Source organism: Colias eurytheme, chromosome 9 (assembly GCF_061535395.1).
Source record: "Colias eurytheme isolate Ceu_HAF_F1 chromosome 9, ilColEury1 Martin Lab GWU primary, whole genome shotgun sequence".
In the NCBI taxonomy this organism is placed as follows: Eukaryota; Metazoa; Arthropoda; class Insecta; order Lepidoptera; family Pieridae; genus Colias; species Colias eurytheme.
In genome coordinates, this window is record NC_142988.1 from 12820073 (window position 1) to 12841810 (window position 21738).

Genomic DNA, 21738 nt, shown 5'->3' on the forward strand with positions numbered 1-21738 from the left:
TAAAATGTCGTCGCGATCCAATGGGAACAGCTAGATACAACAGTTGCTAAACGATAAAAAATGTTGACGACAAACAATCGTTATAATGGGAACAGGTAGAGATGACAGTCGTCGAACGATAAATTAGTCGTTACGACATAGTGGGAATGCGCCCTTACTGTAAAAAGTGTAGCTTAGTTAAAATTAATATTATGTAACTGCATTTTTTGAGCCCAAACTTTAAATTTATTTTTAAGAATCATATAAGTCTACACTCTAGAATACTCGTTATTACAATAGATTAACTTATCAGAATCGGTAGAGCTATTTCGTTGACATACAGTATAAAAACTTAATTATATTTTGTTATATGTGTATATTGTACATGTACATGCATCTGCACCGTATATGCGTAAAAGTAATAGTTGTTATTTAAAGAATGACTAAGCCTCTTGTTCATTCTTATAGAGAGGTAGTTAATAGTTTAGCATTAATAAATCGGTACAGTATTTATAGCGTAAGATACACTCTTTACAGTAATCTCTATTTATTTAGTAAGATAAATAATATCGCTTTGCCTGATGTTCAAGGACAAATATTATGTAGCTGAATTGATTTTAGTTCAGTGGGACAGTGAAGAAGTTGTCCTTGCCCTAAAAGAAAATCGATCAGGAAATGACTGTAGTATAAGCAGGTATAGATTTGTCGCTTTCACCCGAACCCTCGGGACATCAATATTTTCTGATAGGCTGATATTATGTTATAGGAAAGTAGAAGAAAAAACACAATTCCAATATTCAATATGTAATTTAATCCAATTCTGACAATATGACAATTTATGAATATTTACACGATATGTACATTTTTACACTAACTGGTATACAAATGTTAAACTTATTCGCCTTGCGAGAAAACTACCTAAACTTAATAAATTCATCGTTACAACCCCAGGTCGAAACACGTCCGTCCACATAACTTTACACATAACCTCACACCTAATGTTCACTCGCCGCGACTCCAAGGAACCTCGTATACGTGCCCAGTGCCCGCGCAACACATCAATTTGACATTTAAATAACATCGAGATTTGATAAGATATTCGACAGCTAGAATGACAGGGCTCATGTCACTCAGCTGTCAGAGATTATACACGTATGCGCTTACACGGAACTAATCTATAGATACAATCAGAGTGTCTTCCTCGAGGAGCGATTGGGAGGGCTCGCGCTGGCGGCGAGAGGCCCGCACTCAGAGCCTCGTGTGCGTGAGGCCGTTTGGCGTTATGAGCGGGGTCAGCGTCGACGGCCGGCTGTCCAGGTGCAGCGGCTCGTTCACCGCCATCGACTGGGACGTCATCGCAGTGGATGCCTCGGATCTAGACCCGCCAATCCCCGGAGCAGCCTTTCTTTTCTCGTTGGCGGCTCTAGCTTGCGCCCGGGCTGCCCCGGCACCTTTCTTCCGTGGTATCACACTATTTTCCACATGCAAAGCCGCATTCACATCCTTCCCGGCAGCGCACGTACACGCCTTCAGGAAGCTCTTCTTGAAATTATCCGACAAGAAAGCGTAAAGAATAGGATTCATAGCCGAGTTACTGTAGCTGAAGCAGGCGGCGACTAGGAAAACGGTAATTGTTATGCGGCTCGCACACTCCGTGGGAGGGGAATAAATTAGGGCTACTTGAAACGTCCAATAAGGAAGCCAACACAATACGTATACCGCTATAACCGTTAACACCAGCCGCGTCACCTTTCTGTGCGACCGTTTCTTTTCTTTGGATTTATTTTTCGGCCCCACAGTTTTCAGCTTGCGAATAACGAGGCAGTAGAAGATGAAAATGAGTGTTAACGGCGCGGCAAAGCCCAATGCAAATGAGTATAACGTGAAAGTCCTCGATCCTTTGTTGAAGTCACGTTCCGGCCACACGATGTTGCAAGATACCCCGCTCTCGGTGGGTATCAAGGTTGTGTACATAAATATCGGCGTCATGACGAGAGCGGACGCGGTCCAGGCGGTTGCCGCCACGATACGAGACACGAATGGCGTCCGAAACCGCGGCGCGGCGATCGGATGACACACCGCTATGTATCTATCGGCGCTCATGATGCAATGGAAAATACTGCTCGTGAATTGGTTGATTCCGGTGGATATCATGTAGGCTTTGCACATGAACCTGCCGAACGGCCACGCTCCACGCGACATAGTTATGATGAGGAAGGGTATTCCGATCAGGAAGCATTCATCTGCGATGGCTAGATTGACGATGTACATGTTGGTTACTGTTTGCATTTTGGAGTAGCGCAGGACGACGTATATGACTAGAGTGTTACCCAGAAGGCCGACGACACACACTATAGCGTACAGGATTTGCGTGACCACGTACACCACAGGAAGGTTAATGTTGGGGCAGTTCTCGAAAGTGCTATTGAAGGTGCCATTTTCGTCGTAAGCGTAGTTGCCGTTGCCATACATTTCTACTTCTTCTATCTCCATTGTTGCAGCGTTTGTCTGTCCGTTTAACGTAAAATGTTGTCTACTTCAAGGTCTTTACCTGTAAAGAAAGGAAATTAACATTAATTATTATATTTGTAACCTATAAATATGATAACCTGTTTTTATTATAAAACTAGCGGTCCGCCCCGGCTTCGCCCGTGGTACATATTTACGTTTTCTCTACATAAGAACCATCCTCGTACTTCAAGGAATATAATAAAAAAAGAATTATCGAAATCGGTTCAGCCGTTCTCGAGTTATGCGCTTACCAACACATTTTGCGATTCATTTTTATATATAAGAAGATTAGAAGAGAAGGTTTTTAATTACTTTCCATGTGTACAAGTTATTTTAAGACTTTCTGTAGATATCGCATGAAGTACACGATATAAGGGGACGTATAGAACCCATCAATTCTCATTTCAATATCACCTGATAATAATTGCTATAATATGCTCGTATAATAACTGCATACTTCGAAGCAGTGCGTAACTTAGTGTTTCAATATGCATAGTGACTATCTTACTTGGCAGATGAAAAATATAAAGTATGCATAAAATCAATTTGAAAATATGCATATCATTTCAAAACATGTCTAAATTTATGACATAATACGAGTGACCTGAATTCCTGCTTCTCACAAAATCACTTTAAAATAGCGATTGTTTTCTTTGGCCTTCTACCCTGATTATACGTCAAGATTATTAGATTACCCTCGAAAATGTCCAAAGAATTTCCATAGGACCATTTCAACTTTTACTAAGTAGCTCTTAAATAATATCATTTCTTATTGGACGCTGTTCACTTACATTTTGTTTCTGTTGCTTATGATAATAATGCTGCTGGACGCGCAATGGATCTGGAACAAAATAAGATTCAGTTAGAATTTGCATCTTTTGAATTGCGTTTTAGAAATGTATCATTTTTCAGTGCTTGCATTATGTAACATTTCTTCGCTATGAAATAAAATATATCAATCGCTGTAATAAAATTGATATTTCTCAGGTTCAAAGTTTGAAAGTTAATCTATGACACTTTTACTGTCTTATTAATAAATTAAATTTTACTTTGTTGAACAATAACTAAATATGTATAAAGTACAATAAAGTATTAAGATACACAGAGCGAATAGTTCAGCTATTTTGGTTTACATAAACTAGTGAACTAAACGCAGATACAACAAATAGACCAAATTTGATCCCCACAAACAAACTTAACCTATATATTTATTTTCCCGAACATTCTGGAAGCAAATTATGTAATGTTCTCCAAGATTAGTTAAATACCTATTTGTGGTTGTAGACTGGATATTTGGCAGTCAAGCCTCGGTGTTTACAAGGCGTTCCGCTAAAATAGAACAATGGGTGAGTCCGTACGTTTGATGGCGGATAAATAAAGACGTATTATTAAAAACGAATTGTTTGTTAAATATTGTCTGCACGCGTGGGGTGAGACATGGTGCTGTCAAATAGCAAATGAGAATCGATTTGGCGGAATGTTGAACATTTATTGAATTCCGTGTTAATTTGTATCTATTTGTAATAGCTTAAAGCTTTACAAATAACAAAACGCTACTTTTATACAGCCTTATATTTTGATATAATGAAATACACCATTGAATTTTAATGAATATCTACCAAATAGTTACATTTGATCCTCAATACAATACTTTTTGCTTAGTTATTTTCTCTATTAATAGAGCCTGTTGCAGAAATCTTAATCCTACTTAGATAGATAGATAGATATTATATTGTAAATCATTCTCTAATGCTTCGCTTTATGAGTAGTGTAATTAAGATGATGTTCATATATTGAGATAGGAACTTGAACTTTGAAGAACATGGTGTGGCTACATTGTATGCACACACAAGATGTAGTATCTACGATCCAATCTACTGGACAAAGGCTTTTGTCTACCAACATTGTCTATCAAGTGTTGGCTAGTTTGGCTTAGCAAAAACAACCATAATACGTCTATTCTTTAACTTTAATACGGTATACTTTCTTTTTATCGCCTTTCTTTGTCCGTAAATCCATATCGTGGTACAATCCATCGTCTTATTTATGAATCGTAGGAGCATTTGAGCGAGTTATTCTTCTTTTGGAAAGAATTTTTTAATATGTATTTTTTTTTGTTTATTTGTTTATGTGTGCTACTGTACAGTTCCGTAGTTGCAGGTGACTTTTATTTAGTTATTATAGATAGATTTCTTAATTCGTATCTGTGATTTCTCAACTAGTAAGAAACTCTTCACAGTGTATTATCAAAACTTATAGAGGCAAGAGGCATGTTTAAATTTTCCATAATAAACCATTATCTCGTATCTCAATCACTAAAGAGAAAAACATTTTAATGAAATTAATAATATTTGTAAAGTTTTCAAATACAATTGGCTAACGAAATAGAACTTTTATTATGAACTTATGAATCGAACCATGCGGTTTCATTCATGTTTATCAATAATATTTGCGTTCCACTACACGGATCTAATGCTGTATTTATATTTACATTTATTTAATTTTAGACACGAAGAGCCATTGTTATTACACACTATAAATACTCAGCTTATTGTTCTTGGCGAGAAGATTTCATGCATCATTTTACAAACCGTAATTATAAGTCATTTAACACTATTTTGAGTTGTGGGAATAAATAATAGATAAATAATAGATAATATATTTAGTTTACTAATATTTTGACTTGAAGTAGAAAATTTATATTTGAAACGTTCTTAATACTTAGTAGTTAGTGCTTTTAATTAGCAACGCAAAGTCGCTTCCCACTGTTAGTCTTTATGTTTGTTTAATTCTTTAAAACTACGCAACACATTTTGATGCGATTTCTTTTAATAGGTATAGTGGTTCTGGAAGAAGATTTTAGTGCATAATTTGGTAAGATTTATACAGGTTAGGCCGTGCGCGGAAAGCTATATACATTATAATAAAATAAAATATAATATAAGAGATATTATTACCTTGAAAGTAACAGCGTAAGTGGCGATGTAATAAAATTGATTCTAGACGCCGTGTCGCATCTGAAACAATAAAAATAAATTGCTGTCAAGTATGAAATATCATTTGAGGGAATTCCACTTGATGGAGAAGGAAATAGGTCAATTTCGTATTGTGCTAATCTAAGATGTATAAATAGGTTATTTGTATTGAATTCATTGACTTTTGTTTATTGTTTGAGTAATTGTGATATTTAAATAAAAATATGTATTTTTCGAGGATGAAACGTTGGGAGGACGATCTGAAAAAACTGGCAGGCTCAGAGTGGATGCGAACAGCGAGAGACAGAGAAAGATGGAAGTCTTTAGAGGAGGCCTTTGTCGAAAGACAAACTGTTAATCATTGAAACCTATTAATAGGAAAAAAGTAATTGTTTAAGAAAATTGTAAATATTATTGTAAAAGATACGAAAGTTGTAACTATTGTAAAATATTTAACAGTAATAAAGGCTTATTTTATTTTATTTATTTTATTTTTATGTATTTTTCTACAACACATTCTTATGAAATTTATTCTATTTCTCTAGAAAGTTTTCTTAATTTTTTAAAAATTAATGAAGTTCGACGAAGTCGCGTTTCATTAAAATTTACATAAAATTATTAGTGTTATTCTGATTTATATTTTAAATAGAATAAAAAATAACTGACTTTCCTCGAGACATAAAAACATGCTTCTTTTCTTAGTAATGTTATTGCAAGCCTCTTGAAATTAATTAATTGGAAATTGGAATTAAATTTAGTTCATTCGTTCGATTGATCATGCTAAAATTATTATTAAACGAAATTTATAGTTAATAAGTTATAGGTGTGTATTTAGATAAGGTAGGTATTTGAAGGTTATCCGCTAGTTTAAAAAAAAATAAGTAAGCATTGATAACATATTTATTAGCTAAACATATACAATATATAATTGAACGTCTACAGATTTTGTCACTAACAAGATTCAACCTTCAATATTTTAAACACAAAAATAAAATCATAGAGATTCACTCAAATAGAAATAAAAACCTTGAATTGAGTGTTTTAAATAATGTTAAATACCTACACCGGAATGAACAGGTTTTTTGCTTTGTTTCTGAGTCGAATTTATCAAATGAAATTGAGCGCATTGCCTACCGAAAAAGCTATCCAACTGAAAAACTCTTTGTAAACAAATTGACATCGAAATTTATCGGGATAAAAAGGGCTGTCGATGAAAAAATCCACCCTTTTATATAAGACTCAATACTACTGTTTCAAGCCATAAATAATTTGTCTTTATATTGTGAGTTGATGAAAAGAATATTTCACTTTATAGCCAATAAAATCGAACGGTGTCAAAGCATTTATATTTAAACTGAGATTGATGGTCATGTACCATGTATTGTAATAATAAAGATAAAAGTATACATAGAACAACACTTTAATACAAGAAATAGAAGTATCCACTAATGTACTTCCTACGACATCGTTAAATTGGTTAAATTGAAGAGCAAATACATCAGAAAGCATCATTCCTCCAACTTCCGCATTCACTATGATCGTTATAAATAAAATATGTTTTACCAACAAATACAATGAGGAAAAACTACTTACAGAACTAAGTTTAACAAAGAAGTATGTAACAACTCTATCGTCATAGCCAATTACACGCAATAATAGGTACCTATAATGTATGAAGATATTGAGGTATTGATATATCTAAAGATTTACGTAACAAATGATGAATTTTTCAAACAAGTCACAGACTGTTCTAAAATAAGACTAATAGTAGGATAAGTAACGACTGTTGATGTTCGTGCCGTTCCGTAATTCCCTAGAGCAATAAACATAGCACAGTAACGTCACAAGCGCCGTAAATTATACATAGTTCGGAAAAACAAAATGATTGGTGTACGTTGAAAATGCGTTATACTGTGGGCGTAAACCTTAATATTGAAGGGCATTTAATATAGGTAATATTGAAACTAATTACCAATAGCATGCTTTTTAAGAGAAAAAGAAATACTTGTATTTGAGGTTAAAAGGTTTTTCGTCGATGGAATGAAAGTAATGTTGAATATATGTATATTTAACAACAATTCGATGTTCAAAATTCCTTTCATATTCTAAATTATTTTAAATATTGGTCGTGTTCGCTGGTAGACTGATGAGACATGCTCCTTATTATGAATTAATATACAAATATTCGCATAAAATCAAACATAGGTAAACAGCTAGGCTTACTCTTTACGAAGCCAACTCTTTGATATCCAAGCCATTAATATCACAACAAATATAATATTATTATACATATATTATAAATAAGTCAATAGACTTAATTGGAAACTTTTCATGTTGTTTTCTTTATCCAAAATTTTTTGTTAAATTGATTTATATAATATGAATAAAATAAAAATAAAATAAATTATCCGTCTTTCCGTTCGCCCTTCTTCCAATACAAACACATTAGTTTCTTGTGACGTCATACAACAGTAATAAATAACATATTTCTTAAGATCTAGTTGGGAAAACAAACGCTAAATAATTTTAAATATCACAATATGGAATAGCGTTGTTTGTATAAAATTTTAAATTTTTCCTCTCACATTCCGATCCCGATTTCACCCCCTTTAGGGTGGAGATTTATAAAATCCTTTAAATATTTAATCGAGCACCTTCCATGCAATTCCAGGTATTTGTTTAGTATTTTTTCACTTTCTATTAATATAGGTATTATATATAGGATGACATAAAATATTGAAGAGAATAAGTGCATAAAAATGCAATCTGTACATTCAATTAAGCTATTTAATAAAATCAGAAAAGAGTTTTCGAATTGATATCCCACTAACTTAGACCTCGGTCATAAAGAGTATAGGAATTTATAAAAGTATATTAAGCCCAGGTCATATTAGAATTTAAATTTCTCACATAATACGAAGGTGAATATGTATATTTGCATTTAAATACTTGGAATTTAATTTTAATTCAATGAACCATAATGGAGCCGTTGACGTCAATATCCATAGGGAATTCATAAATACCAGACGTTATTATATTTAACTTCAAACGCGTAAATACAGCTGACAGCTTAATTGTTTGCAAAAGTTATATAATTACTAGCGGTCCGCCCCGGCTTCGCCCGTGGTACATATTTCGCAATAAAAAGTGGCCTATGTCCTTTCTTGGGTATCAAAATATCTCTATACCAAATTTCATGCAAATTGGTTCAGTAGTTTAGGCGTGATTGAGTAACAGACAGACAGACAGAGTTACTTTCGCATTTATAATATTAGTATGGATTATCGGTTTTAAACATCAATATCTTATTACGCGTTTCTGTAACTGTATTCAAGTCTTTTCTATAAATAATTGTAAAGAGACATTTTATTCTATGTATTTTGAGCTGGTCGGTTCATGGTAAGAGATCAACCCACTGCAAATGTATAGCTAGCTTATTTATAGAAAAGAATAAAGAATTTATGCTTTATTTATCACTTTTGACAAGCTATAATTATTGATGTAATAGACAAATATTATAATCTGTATTTTGGTCATTGTGTATAGTCTGTATGGTATCACAGTAAATTGCAATTGTTTTTGCCCTCCTCCTGTCTTTTTGGTTCGTGGTGTAATGTCGGTTGCGCTGTGCGCACAGTGTAGATTGTAATAAAGTATTGTAAAAATAAAGTTAATTTATCAGCATCCACAAGTTGTGTTTCAATATACAATTATTTCAACAATTATTATTAGCAAAATATCAAAATCCCTTCGCGTAAAAAGCTAACAAATTATGTCATCCCCATGTTATTTCAGTATTATCTCAACAGCTCCCGGAAATTGTATTCTCTTGTTAAATTAAAACAAAGGACACGATACCTGGAATCTCACTTTATGTCAAGTATTTCTAAACCCGTGACGTCACAGCAAATATGACTATAATAGACGTAACATTATCCTGTCTAAAATGACAATTTGCGAGTGAAAACAATGATTTAGCTGGAAGCTTGTATAATGTGTAACATAAGGTTATTTTTTACTCGAAATTTGTACAGGGGAAATCTACTATATAAAAATAAGTCGGGTTTTCCTTCCTGACGCTATAACTCCAGAACACATGAACTTATTTCGACGGTTTTGCATTCGTTGGAAAGGTCTCGGGCTCCGTGAGGTTTATAGCAAAGACTAGGTGTCTCTGGTGGCGAAACGGAGTTCACCGGTATGCTAGTACATCTTAATCTTAATACTATTATAAAGGCGAAAGTTTGTATGGATGTATGGATGTATGGATGTTTGTTACTCTTTCACGTTAAAACTACTGAACCGATTACAATGAAATTTAGCACACATATAGAGGGTAACTTGGATTAACACATAGGATAGGTTTTATCCCGGAAATCCCACGGGAACAGGAACTATGCGGGTTTTCCTTTGAAAACGCGGGCGAAGCAAGCCGCGGGCGGAAATCTAGTTTATAATAATTTTAAAAAGTGCACTTGGAAATAAAGCTAATAACATGAGAAGCTATTTTAAATACCTAAAAATCTTTCGCTAAATAACTACTGGTAGCTGCTGTTTTATAAGCCAATAAAATTGCCCTTTTTGATAAATTTAATAAAATAAAGACGCATAAACTCAATTACGTTTGATCATATTAATTGGATTTTGATTAAACATTTTTGTAGTGGCCCTCTTGATTTCGACCTCAGTTTATTATTTTCATAATATTTTTATTCAGATAATTATTTCTCAGCATACGTTATTATTTAATATTAAAGCTCAGTAATATTATATTTAAGTTCAAATTAACTTTTAATTAAGATTATTCAAAGCTACCCAATGTAACCTTTTGGAAAGATTACGATTAATTATACTCTATTTAATAAAACATTACCACTTAATAATTGTCTATGAAATATGTGAGTAGGGTTTAATGGATATACTCAGAAAATAGTTATAACATACATAGAAATATAGTTTATTATCGAAAGGTTATAAGCAACTATAAACTGATATAAGATTCAATGAGAGAACCTTCACGATAACATAAGCATTTTGTAAAAGTAAAAGCACTTCAAGATCCGTCGATTGTCAACAATTTCCATATTATATTAGGAACTAGACATTGTGATATATCCAGACAGAATAGTAGAATCTTATCACTCTCCTATTCTGCATTTATGTTAACAGAATTAATATCTTCTTTGCATATTAACTATTGGCACAATGTCGAATAGTACAAAGTTTATGTAGCGTCGATGATGGTTCCCGGAGCGATCGTAAAACGAGTTAAATCTTCATTATTTACGGACGGACAGACATAAACACTACTTTGGCGAGTTATTCCGATCCGATACCGTTGGAGTATTGCCTTTGTTTGGTAAACAAGATTACAGAGGTAATGGCTCCGAACGGGGTCATTGACTCGATATTTAAATCGCCTGTTTGTTTCATGATTTATTTTGATTGTGTAAACAATGCCTAACGTAAACATGGCTTAGAATCAAAGAGAACCTGCCTTATTGCTACCGGTCTTGAGTTATGTGAAAGGCGGTAAGAAGCTCTAGTAGTGGCTTTGGTGTGGGAAAAATTCAAATAAGTGAGGAATTTTCAGTGTTCCAATATGACTCAATCGAAATAAAAAAAATCATAATAATATAACTATCCATAAAAAGAGAACACGGTGGATATATTTGTTAAAAATAATGTCTACCCCGAACTTGGATGAACTTTAATTACATGAAACAAGATTATGATTTGAAGGTGTGAGAAAATAATATCGAATCGCCAATTTTTAAATAGTATTTGGTATAGATAAAAGATTGTTTTTATGAAACAACTATTAAACATAAATCGGAAAACATTGAATAATCTCATCTTTATATTAAAGCTTTACAACTTCGGAGCCTGTTTACAGGAGCTTACCGTTATTGTATGGACATTGAGATGATATTTCTGAGTCTAATACAAATGATGACATAATAGTATTTTATTTTATTAATAGTAAAATATGTTACTTTATATTTGTATACAGAATTAGCGGGTGTATTTCAAAGGTTATATCTACCTTCTTCTCGTCAGGTCTAAATATTTAAATGAACCCTTTTCGTTAGTAACATTGAGCTCTAGCGCTCTATCTTCCATGAAACTATAATATACATATAATGAAGATGAATATTAGAACGGGCGAAAACATTAAAATATACAAAGATATAAAGTTGTATCAATACATCTACATACAATGAAGGTGGACGTTTTCTTTAGTGTTGAAATATTGATTCAATTAAACGGAGTGTTTTCAAAGGCTGTTGCTTCGTGTTTTTCTGTAGCAGCCTTTTAATTAATCAAACAATGAAAAATGAAGACATTTCTATGAAAGTGGGTCGTGCACCGCAGTTCAATACAATATAAATTAATATAAGCTGAAACAAAAAGGAATTCAACTCGAATGTTCTCATATTTTACTTATTATTTTACCATTGCAATAATAAATACTTGCGATTCATGAAAATAAATGAATAATAAAAATATGCCAATTCGCTCAAGCTCGCTTTGTCCATGTATATAAATCCAATTAAAGAACTTGATTGCACTGAAGTTTGTAAACAAATATAATTATGTAGTTCTTACAAAAGGACAGATTCCGAAAAAATGTAAATTCAGAGGAATATACATATTGTATCTCCCAGAGTCTCTCATCCCAGTAGCATTTTGGGAACAATGTGAATGCGTATTTGCTGAAAAAGTGCTTCAACTGAGACCATATTATGGTTTATTACCACTACACCAGAAAAATACTTGGAAAGGATAACAAGATATTCGTGAAGGCCCCTTGCTTATCCGCAGAATCCCTTTGTTCCCTTACCTCTTCAGCAATAAGGAGAAAATATTATGTACTGTTATTATATAATGCATTAGTTATACTTCTATATTTATGTGTATTTATTAAGTGCATAGTCAGTTTAATTTGTTAATAAACATTATTAATAACAACTATGGAGGACGCAATAAATATGCATCCTCCATAGCATACGCCCAGTACACCTACATTCGTTCGTAAAATATATCCTACGTTCATAATTAATACTTTATTAACTTACGAAATAATATAAATATCGAAATAATCCATAATTCATAAAGCAGACTGTCAACAATAAAATAAAATAAATGCCCTTCACATTTCTTTCAATAACAGAATTTCCATTTATGTTAATATTAGATAATATCCTTTGAAAATACAGATACAAAATAAGAATTGTATAAATAATGAATTGTATATCAATAAGGTCAATTTTGGGCGCGTAAAATCAACGCCGTCACATTCTGTCAGCGTGACGGCGCGTGACAGGCGCGACAAGCGTGACAGGCGTGACAAGCGTGACGGGCGTGACGGCGTGACGAGCGTGACACAATCATATTGGTATTAAACGGTCCATGCGCTCTTCATCAGATTTCATTACGAGTAAATTGAAATTTAAGAGCTCTGGGGACACTAATGAAAATCTGGGTTGACGAAAATGTAGGTATAAAATTTTAATCTCTTAATTAATTAGACGATTGTAAATATACAGGTTTATTATATTTTTCCCTGTAACTAGAAATATATTTAAATTTAGTTCTTATTGTACCTTAATATGGATTCAGTTCTGTATTTTTTTTCTTATTCACTCAGGGACTTTGAAAATATAGAGTAACTCTATATAATCTATCAAATAACAATTTTCAATAAAAACAAATTATTAAGAAACATTAATTGTTTATAAACAAAACAACCGAACGAACTAAAGCAAACATCATGTAACAATATTCCATAAACATGATACATGTGTAAACGCTTGTTTAAGGCCGGCCTTAAACAATACCCTTATGTTATATAAGTATATATTGTTAAAACTATGTTAATTGAGTATTTGAATAAAAAAAAAATATTGATTTTTTTTATGTATTTTGAAACTTTATTATTAATAATATTGATATTTAATACAAATAACTTCAAAAAAAATTTTTTTCCGTTAATTATAAGCAATTCAAAATTGATGAAATTTAAATTAGAATCACGTGACTACAAACGCGCCATGACTGGTCACCACAGTTGTGACGTCATAATGTTATAGCTATGTATTAACTGCAGTACATAGCGATTACGGCTATTACACGTGACTAGACAATAATATTGAAAGTTTATTGCTAAAATACGATTTGTTAGTTGGTTCCGAATTAGTTAGTTAGTTACGAAAAAAATAAGAATCATCAAGAATAGATGTTGATATATTTATGATCACCGATTTTTGTCAGGAGTTGCCTTTGTAGTATTCGTACATAATGGTACAAAACGATAACTTTTGAGGTTCGCCATTTTTAATATAAATTTAAGTAATATAATTAACAATTAATATATTTAATATGTAATTTAATAATGACAACAAAATTAAATAGATCAAAACACTGTATTAACACGCTTTTATTAGCTTCACCTGTATGTTTGTATGTAACAGAATCCTTTCGAAGTTTCGACTCGATTTTGACCCACTTAAAACCGATGGATTTTGTTCAAATTTTGAACACTTATCAAGGTCCGATGACAATACAATAATATCATAAATTTATCCTGATAAGGATCGCCAGGATCAGCTTAAAACATATGTTTGTATGTAACCAATTCTCCTTTCGATTCGATTTAGACCCACTATAAACCGACGGATTTAATTTAAATTTTGTATACTTATAAAAACCCGGTAACAATAAAATAATTTCATAAATTTACCTTATTATCCTGTTAAGTATTTCAAACTATATTTATTGTTCTATCAACTGCAATGAGTGAAAACTAACATTATGACGTCACACGCGCTTGGGTGACGCTTCGGGAGTTGCCGGCGTGTCTACGGTACTGGATTCAAAGACTAATTTTTATTTTGAAATAACTTTTGAATTATTGCAAAAAAATAAAAATAAAAACAGTTTTGTTATAAAACTAATATATAATCTTTCCATTTATCACAAAAAAAAATTTAATTCAAATACTCAATTGTATATATACAGTATGACGTGTCAAAAATTCTTTATATATTCAGTAATTCAGGCTTCGTCCGGTCGAACTTAACTATAAAACTATGAAAAGTTTTCCTTTAATCTCAATAATTATTAGGTGGCTGAACAAACTACATTTTGATTAAAGAGCTTTTAACTCACAAACTACGAACTACATTTTCGTGGAGTTTTATTTACACAAAGTATTAAAGTTAGAAGCACTCTGTGTCGGTCGGCGACCCGCGTTCCGGACAGACGGCCAACTCCGTAATACCTTTGGCACACGAAAACATCTTTCCAACTCGTTTAAATTACATTGCTTGTTACGTCAGAGCAACATGACACGACGTACTCACTGCAGCGGCGATGTGCAACGCTCAATCTCAAATTTTCCCGTATCTAGGGTAGTTGCCCTAATCTGTCTCGCTTCAAATCACTTTGTACGCGAGTTTCGACTTTAAAGCTGCGAGTGTAAAGTGTAATGTGGCTCGAAGTGATTTTTATGTCCGTAGTTTGTTAGCGAGAGGTATGAGTCGGGAAGGATCTCTGAGAAGCAATAAAACTGCATGCGCGACAATGATTTGCTTTTATTAAATAGATCAGCATATTTTTTACGACTCGCTGAAGTGTTCCAACGTTACAGATTTAAGTGGCTGTCAATTTGAGAATAAACTGAAGGAAATTTCCTGAAAGTTAGCTCACGATGTCTTTTTATGTACCCATTATTCAAAACAAGTTATCTTTTTCTATGTCTATCTTTCTATATTGTAACTTTAGTTAAATACCATGGTTTTCTTTCAGTTTTTCATCCTTTTGGCAAATATATAAATTTTAAGGCATACTTGCATAGACTAAACAACCTGACAAATTTTGTGTACTTATAAACCACTGATTAAATTAATTATATTATTTCTTTGTACTTAAGTATTGATTAACTATAAAATTGTAATAAGATAGCATAAAAACAAAGTTACAAAATTACCTTCATTATGTTTATAGGGTATAAAGTATAAAGACGTAATGAAGGGAATGACGATAAAAAGCTGATGGATCCATAATTTATTATATTTAGTAATGGTCTATTATAAAGTGTCTAATTTTAGTATTCTAAGCATTACGATGAGTATGTAGTATAAGATAAATATGATATATTGTGATAAAATTAATTTTAAGGTGTTCGTAGTTTAGTCACATTGCCCCAATTTGACTTTTTGCTTTATAAAGAGTGTAAGTATCTTTTTATCGATAGCAAAATACAAGCTCTATATAAGCTTTCGAAGCATGAAAATTCGTATTCGTTCACACAAAATATTGCACACAGAGAAAAATAAATAATGTTTACGTAATGTAATATTGTAGTTGTGAGAAACGCTTTGGTAGTGGATGTGAAAATAGCATTTTCAATGACACCAAGTTTCATGCATTTTAAAATATGTAAAGCAAATTTCCTACACCGTTCTGCAATGTAAGAAACGGTTAACTGAAGATATATCTACATGAAATATATTTGTATCGATATGAAGATAGGAAAGTAAGCAATTTATAAAGAGTCCGTATAAATACTAGAGCCGGCTCTACCTCGGTTGGCCTGGTCAAAAACACTCAGCAAAGCGTTGCTTTTTACTAGTAAAATAATTTTCAAAGTCTGTCCAGTTTTTGTCTTTATCAATTACAAACAAACAGCAAACAAAACATTACAATTTTATTCGGTAAATCTTATACATACGTTACAATCATACTATAGAAACAACACATACTTCGGTACGTGAGAACTTTCCACAAATTTAAACAACAACAACGCATTTTCCAAACAATAGAATGTGCAAGACATCGCTTTCGAGTGATTAAACCTAAGGACAAAGGTCCTCGGCCGCTGGTCGTTTATTACGGTTCCGTACATTCTGCTAGATTTAACGTGCTCACTTGTCTGGTAGCTATGGCCGGAATGGGTTCAGTCACGGATATAATAGCGCTTACTGGATACTTTCATGGCAGGACATGTGCATGTGGCAGAGATTTTTTTTGTAATGGATACAGAGCGATGCGTGCGTTCTTTTATCATTTATTCTACATTAAAAAAAATAATTTGAAGAAATGCGGATTAATTAGCATTCATGCATTCAATTTATGGCATCTAGTGACGCTTTTTATGAAATTAATTTTATTTCAATAGTACTAATCTTGTGATTCAGATATAAGAAAGTAAAAAAATATTAAGTACCATTAACAATTTTAAAAGTTCATGCACGAAGAAAGACTTTCATTTTTCCCAATATTAAAAGAACATTCACAAAAATGCCGTAGATATAAATGTACATAATATTATAGTTCTTCAAAGTACAAGTATCGTATAATTCAAATGTAAATAATTACCCCGGAAGTGGCGCACTGAAAATATTTGCGCTAAAGAACTGAATGTGTTACGTTTCGCGATATCAAATTAAAATTCGTTTTATTTATTGCCTCTGCATACATTGCATACGAAATAAACGGCTCTAGTATGATTAATTGCTCCAATTTAATTTTAATGAAATAAAGGAATTTTATACGAACTATTGTCTTAATTTATAATAATATTGAACAATATAAATAAGTCTTTTATGGACTTCAGAAAATAGTTGCAGTAAAGTTGTTTTACAAAAGCTATTCCAATAGTTTTAAATTTACAAAAACCCAAACAAATACGAGCTAGACTTCTTATACCTTTTCCTGTGATAGATGACTGTAAAAAAGTTATCCGAGTACTTTCACAGACAAGGGGTGAGCATGGTTTTTGTTTTCTTTGAATAAATGTTAAGGTGTCTAGTAAAGTACTATAATAAATTAAACGAATGATCTTCTAGTCTAGGAATATAATTATATATCTCATATTTCTTTTTACCTCAACATTATAATATTTACCTTCCAATTGTTTACACATTGTTGTGCACGTCCGTCACATCTCCTTAAGTTTAATCTCAAAGTGCTTATAATCCTGCTTTTACAGCTTGATAAATCCCTTATAAAAAAACATTGGATTTAAATATTTTTACATTTATTTTTTTTTTCTTACGAGTCTATTACAAGTTGCAAACTTACAAGATAAAGAAGATAAATCATTCATTTGCTTAAAGTTAGAAGAAATCTCCCTTCAATTCAAAAGTTAAAAATAAAAAACGATAAAAGACGATGTTAAAAAAAGTACATAATTCTTTATTACTTTTCACATTACGTAAAAAGAAATCCCGATCCTTTTGTTGGGACGTTTTTAAATTATCTCTCAAGGACCGTTTTCTTGTTGAAGAACGACTTTTTACTTGAAACCAAACATAATATTTTTAGAAGCAATATGTTATTTCAAACGAGTGCTGTAGAATGTAGAGTTTTCAGAATTCTCAATGTGTTACGAAAATATTTAAGCGTCTCGTTCGGATACTTGTTTAGGTAACTTTTTATCCTTTTATAACATCTTAATCCTATACTTATATGATAAATGCCGCGGAAGTTTGTGAGGATGGATGGATGTTTGTTACTCTTTAACGCAAATACTACTGAACTGATTACAATGAAATTTGGTATGTAGGTAGCTGAAGACCCAGAATAAGACATTGACTCTTTATCTGAGTTTTTCTTCGAAAACGCCGGCGGAGCCACGGCCGGGAAAATAGTAACTTAAAAAAAACAATAAATTGATACGACAAGCAAAAAGTAATCACTTAGGTACTTAAGTAAATATTTGAATACAATGTTGGTATCGTTTGTTTATGGCAGGGGAATGTGTGAGGTGAATGAACACATTAACTTCGGCTTACACCTGATAGTGTGGCGTGTGTTAATTGTACACACATTTTTCATGTTAAGGCAAATACACACGTAGACTTTGAAATACGTAAACACCTATAGGTACCTGAATTCTTATAGAAATATGGATGATAGTGGATGACTATAGGTACTTCAATTATTCTCGTAGACATAATATGAATGAAGAATGTTGAAGTATAGGTATAATAATATGTATATATGTTGGATTACATATATAGAACATGTGATTATAACGTTAAATCAGGTGCCTAAACTTTATTTATTATTTGGTTTCTTGAGGCAAAATATAAAAAAATAATAAAGAACGCAAGGGAAATTTACTATCTAAACAATTTTGGTAACCATTAAATTGGTTTGTTCATAAAAACGATTTCACGCAGATTGATTAAAACGTGCTGGAAATCAGGTAGGTTATGAAATTTGTTATTTTTAATTGAACTCGCGAGATCGCCAAAATATGCGGAAAAAAGCGACATAATGATTTGAATTTACGTATAATTTTTTACGAAAATTGAGATATAATTAATGAGCATTGAGCTAATATTATAATTGAGTAAATAATTTGTGTTTTGGTCTTGTTAATGTTAGCGTGCGTCTTTTTGCATGAGAAATATCGTACTTCTGAAATAAGATTCAGAGAATGTGTCATAAAGAACATATTATTTAATACATATTTCATTGTATTTTCATAATATTTTGTATTACAATTTGATTACAATCATTACAATATAATGTCACTCAACGTCATACGTCAATCCATCGCTCATAATGAAAAAGCGTCAACAAAATTGAATATTGAAAGGCCACAGCCAATTTTGATGTCAAAGGAGACTCTCTGATGAAATTATATTTCAATAATGTACCTGTATTCTATTGAGAAGGCGTCAGTACTCATCGAAATACATTTTTTATTATTTTATACTTTCTTTAATTGGAGTAATGTACTGCAGGAAAGTACTCTGTAATCGCGTAGAGTGGATAAAGTTTTTCAATATTTGAATGTTGTTCATAATCTCCCTAAAGAACATTTTAAAGTATCATTATATTATTGTAATAATTATGTGGCGAAGTTCCTTATTTTAACTTAATTTTATAAAATTGAAAAGCGAAACGAACAAAATAATCAATACAAAGCCTTATTTGTTAAACATCAGACAGACTTCAGTGACCGATTTACATTCATAGATAAGTAAACATGCCATACACGAATAAAGTACATAATCACCCAAAAATGGTCGGATAATCCGGGCCCATTTAACGGAATGCGGCCGAAAAAACCCTGAAACATCTCAATGTATCAAAGGATGTGTCCGTCAAAGCAAGTGGAGTAAAGAAACAGTATCAGCCTCAGAGAATCAGACACAAATACTGTGACCCCTCGTGACCCTCATCTGTGGTCAGACACGACCCCTTTAGGAATCATGTTATTCAATAATACGATTAAATAGCTCAGACTATTTGTTGGTTGGACATTCAATATTTGGTTGACTGCATTATTGGAAATTTGTCACTGATGGTTATTCTAAATATAACACCTGAGTATTTGCTCAGAAATAAGGCATGTAAACAATTTATAATAAGGATTATAATAAGGAATAATCCTATTTAGATTTTAGATATGATGCTCTTTATAAAATCGAGTAGGTTTTATTATAATAATTTTCAAACATAAGTACATAATATTTATAATAGTGGAAAGCTAATTAACGGGAACTATGCGGGTTTTTCTTTGAAAACGCAGGCGAAGCCGCCGGCGGAAATCTAATAGATCATCATTCAATTACCCATCTTTATTAGAATTCGATACTTCTAATACAGATCGCTAAAAATAATCCGTAATACGACACTTACGTATCCAACGTATTCAGTGTCATCCTCACAAATCCTGTTGATTGGAATCGAAGAGAAATATTCGATATTTCGACACAAATTATTTTTCCCGTCGCGTATTTCGGGTCACCTCATTTATATTCAAATTACTTATATTTTGTTGACATTTCGTTTCTTACCTTTGAACGAAATATATGAGGTAAACCTCTTGTATTTAGCCTGTAGCGTTAATTCTGAGAATTCTTTAATGATACGGTTTCGTTATCTGTTTAATAATGTATTATTAGTTTTCCGCCCGCGGCTTCGCTCGTGTACACTTCACGATACCACGAATCGATACATATTATTTTTCTAACTTCAATTATTGTAACAGAGCTTGTTTTAGGGCTTGGCAATAATATTTATGTGTTGTCATAATAATATTAGGATTTTGTACCAAAACAGTGAAAGTCCAAACTTCAAAAGTTGGCTATTAACATTGTCCAAAAACTAAACTTCGGAAAGTGTTTTGGAATGAAATAAATTAGGTAAGTTGAATGAATGACTATTGAATTTATTTTATAGAAACGTGAAAGAATTGACAGAGTTATTTGTGATATATATTGAATACAATTATTTTAGTTAAAATGCATTGGAATTTAACAATTATTCATATCAAATTAAATCCAATACATTACATTACGTTGACACCACAAGCGTAAAACATATTTCCACTAGTAACATAAACATTAAACATACTTAAATATTACCTCGTTTTGCAAACAAAGCTATTTATATAAAAACTGTTTCCCTAATAACCATCGCAAACAAGCCCGGGGATACTTTGATACAAATTGATATTGAATATAGAGTAAACAAGAAAACTTCCAAACTCGGAACAAATTCGAGGCAAAGCTTTACAAATATTTGGCATGATTAAAAATGTAAAATTCATTTCGCTAAAAGCATTTATTTAGCGAAGCCTGTGACCGTGTGTCATTTATTTAGGTACCTATTAATTAATGTTGTGTTAATTAAAAATTCTATTTTAGGTTCCATTTATTTGTGAACGCTAGTTCTAATGTACTGAAATAAAAACGAACTGACGAATCACGTAATTAAAATAATGGAAAATGCCAGGTGCTTTTTTAATTTTAGGTACTCTACTGAATAAGAAATTCAACCATCACTTTTATCGAATCGCTAGTACATTAAAAATAGGTACTGTAAACACATGCATCCTTATGCTATAAGCATGCATCATTCTTCTTCATCCACTGATATTGATCCTTTATCCATCGATATTATTGAATAACAACAATGGGTAACTCTCTAAGTGGGAACCTTTCTATACTTTTCGAAGTTTATCTACCTACTACGTAATAATATATAACCGCTACCTGCAAAAAGATATTATACAAGATTAAGCTAAGATTTTTCTGTAAAGATTGAACACAATCCTCTCCCACCGGACGTCCCTTATCTAAACATGTCATGTCACGCGGTGTCACGTAACAAACAACATTCCGACATTGTAGTCAGTTGGAAAATCCACATATGTAAGTCTCCTGTGGCCGTTTTAAATTACGAAAACAACTTTAGTCATATAGGAAGAGGAATTTAAAAATAAATCGATTATTTAAACAGCGCTTAC

General features: G+C 32.2%; 1 protein-coding gene across 3 annotated transcripts in view; it reads right to left on the reverse strand.

Annotated features, from left to right (window-relative positions):
• Window positions 1–767: 767 nt before the first annotated feature.
• The window catches only part of LOC149906189 (somatostatin receptor type 2-like), a 97925-nt gene continuing 76954 nt past the window's right edge, over window positions 768–21738 (reverse strand). The window contains exons 3-5 of one of the 3 annotated variants that reach the window (XM_090105503.1): window positions 5448–5507; window positions 3282–3331; window positions 768–2530 (exon numbers count right to left, since the gene is read on the reverse strand). In XM_090105503.1, coding sequence (XP_089961629.1) covers window positions 1228–2472 — 1245 coding nt within the window. In that variant the 5' untranslated portion in view covers window positions 2473–2530; window positions 3282–3331; window positions 5448–5507 and the 3' untranslated portion in view covers window positions 768–1227. Of the gene's footprint in view, window positions 2531–3281; window positions 3332–3758; window positions 3848–5447; window positions 5508–21738 lie in introns of those variants that run through there. The other 2 variants (XM_090105506.1, XM_090105504.1) reach the window with 2 other exon arrangements.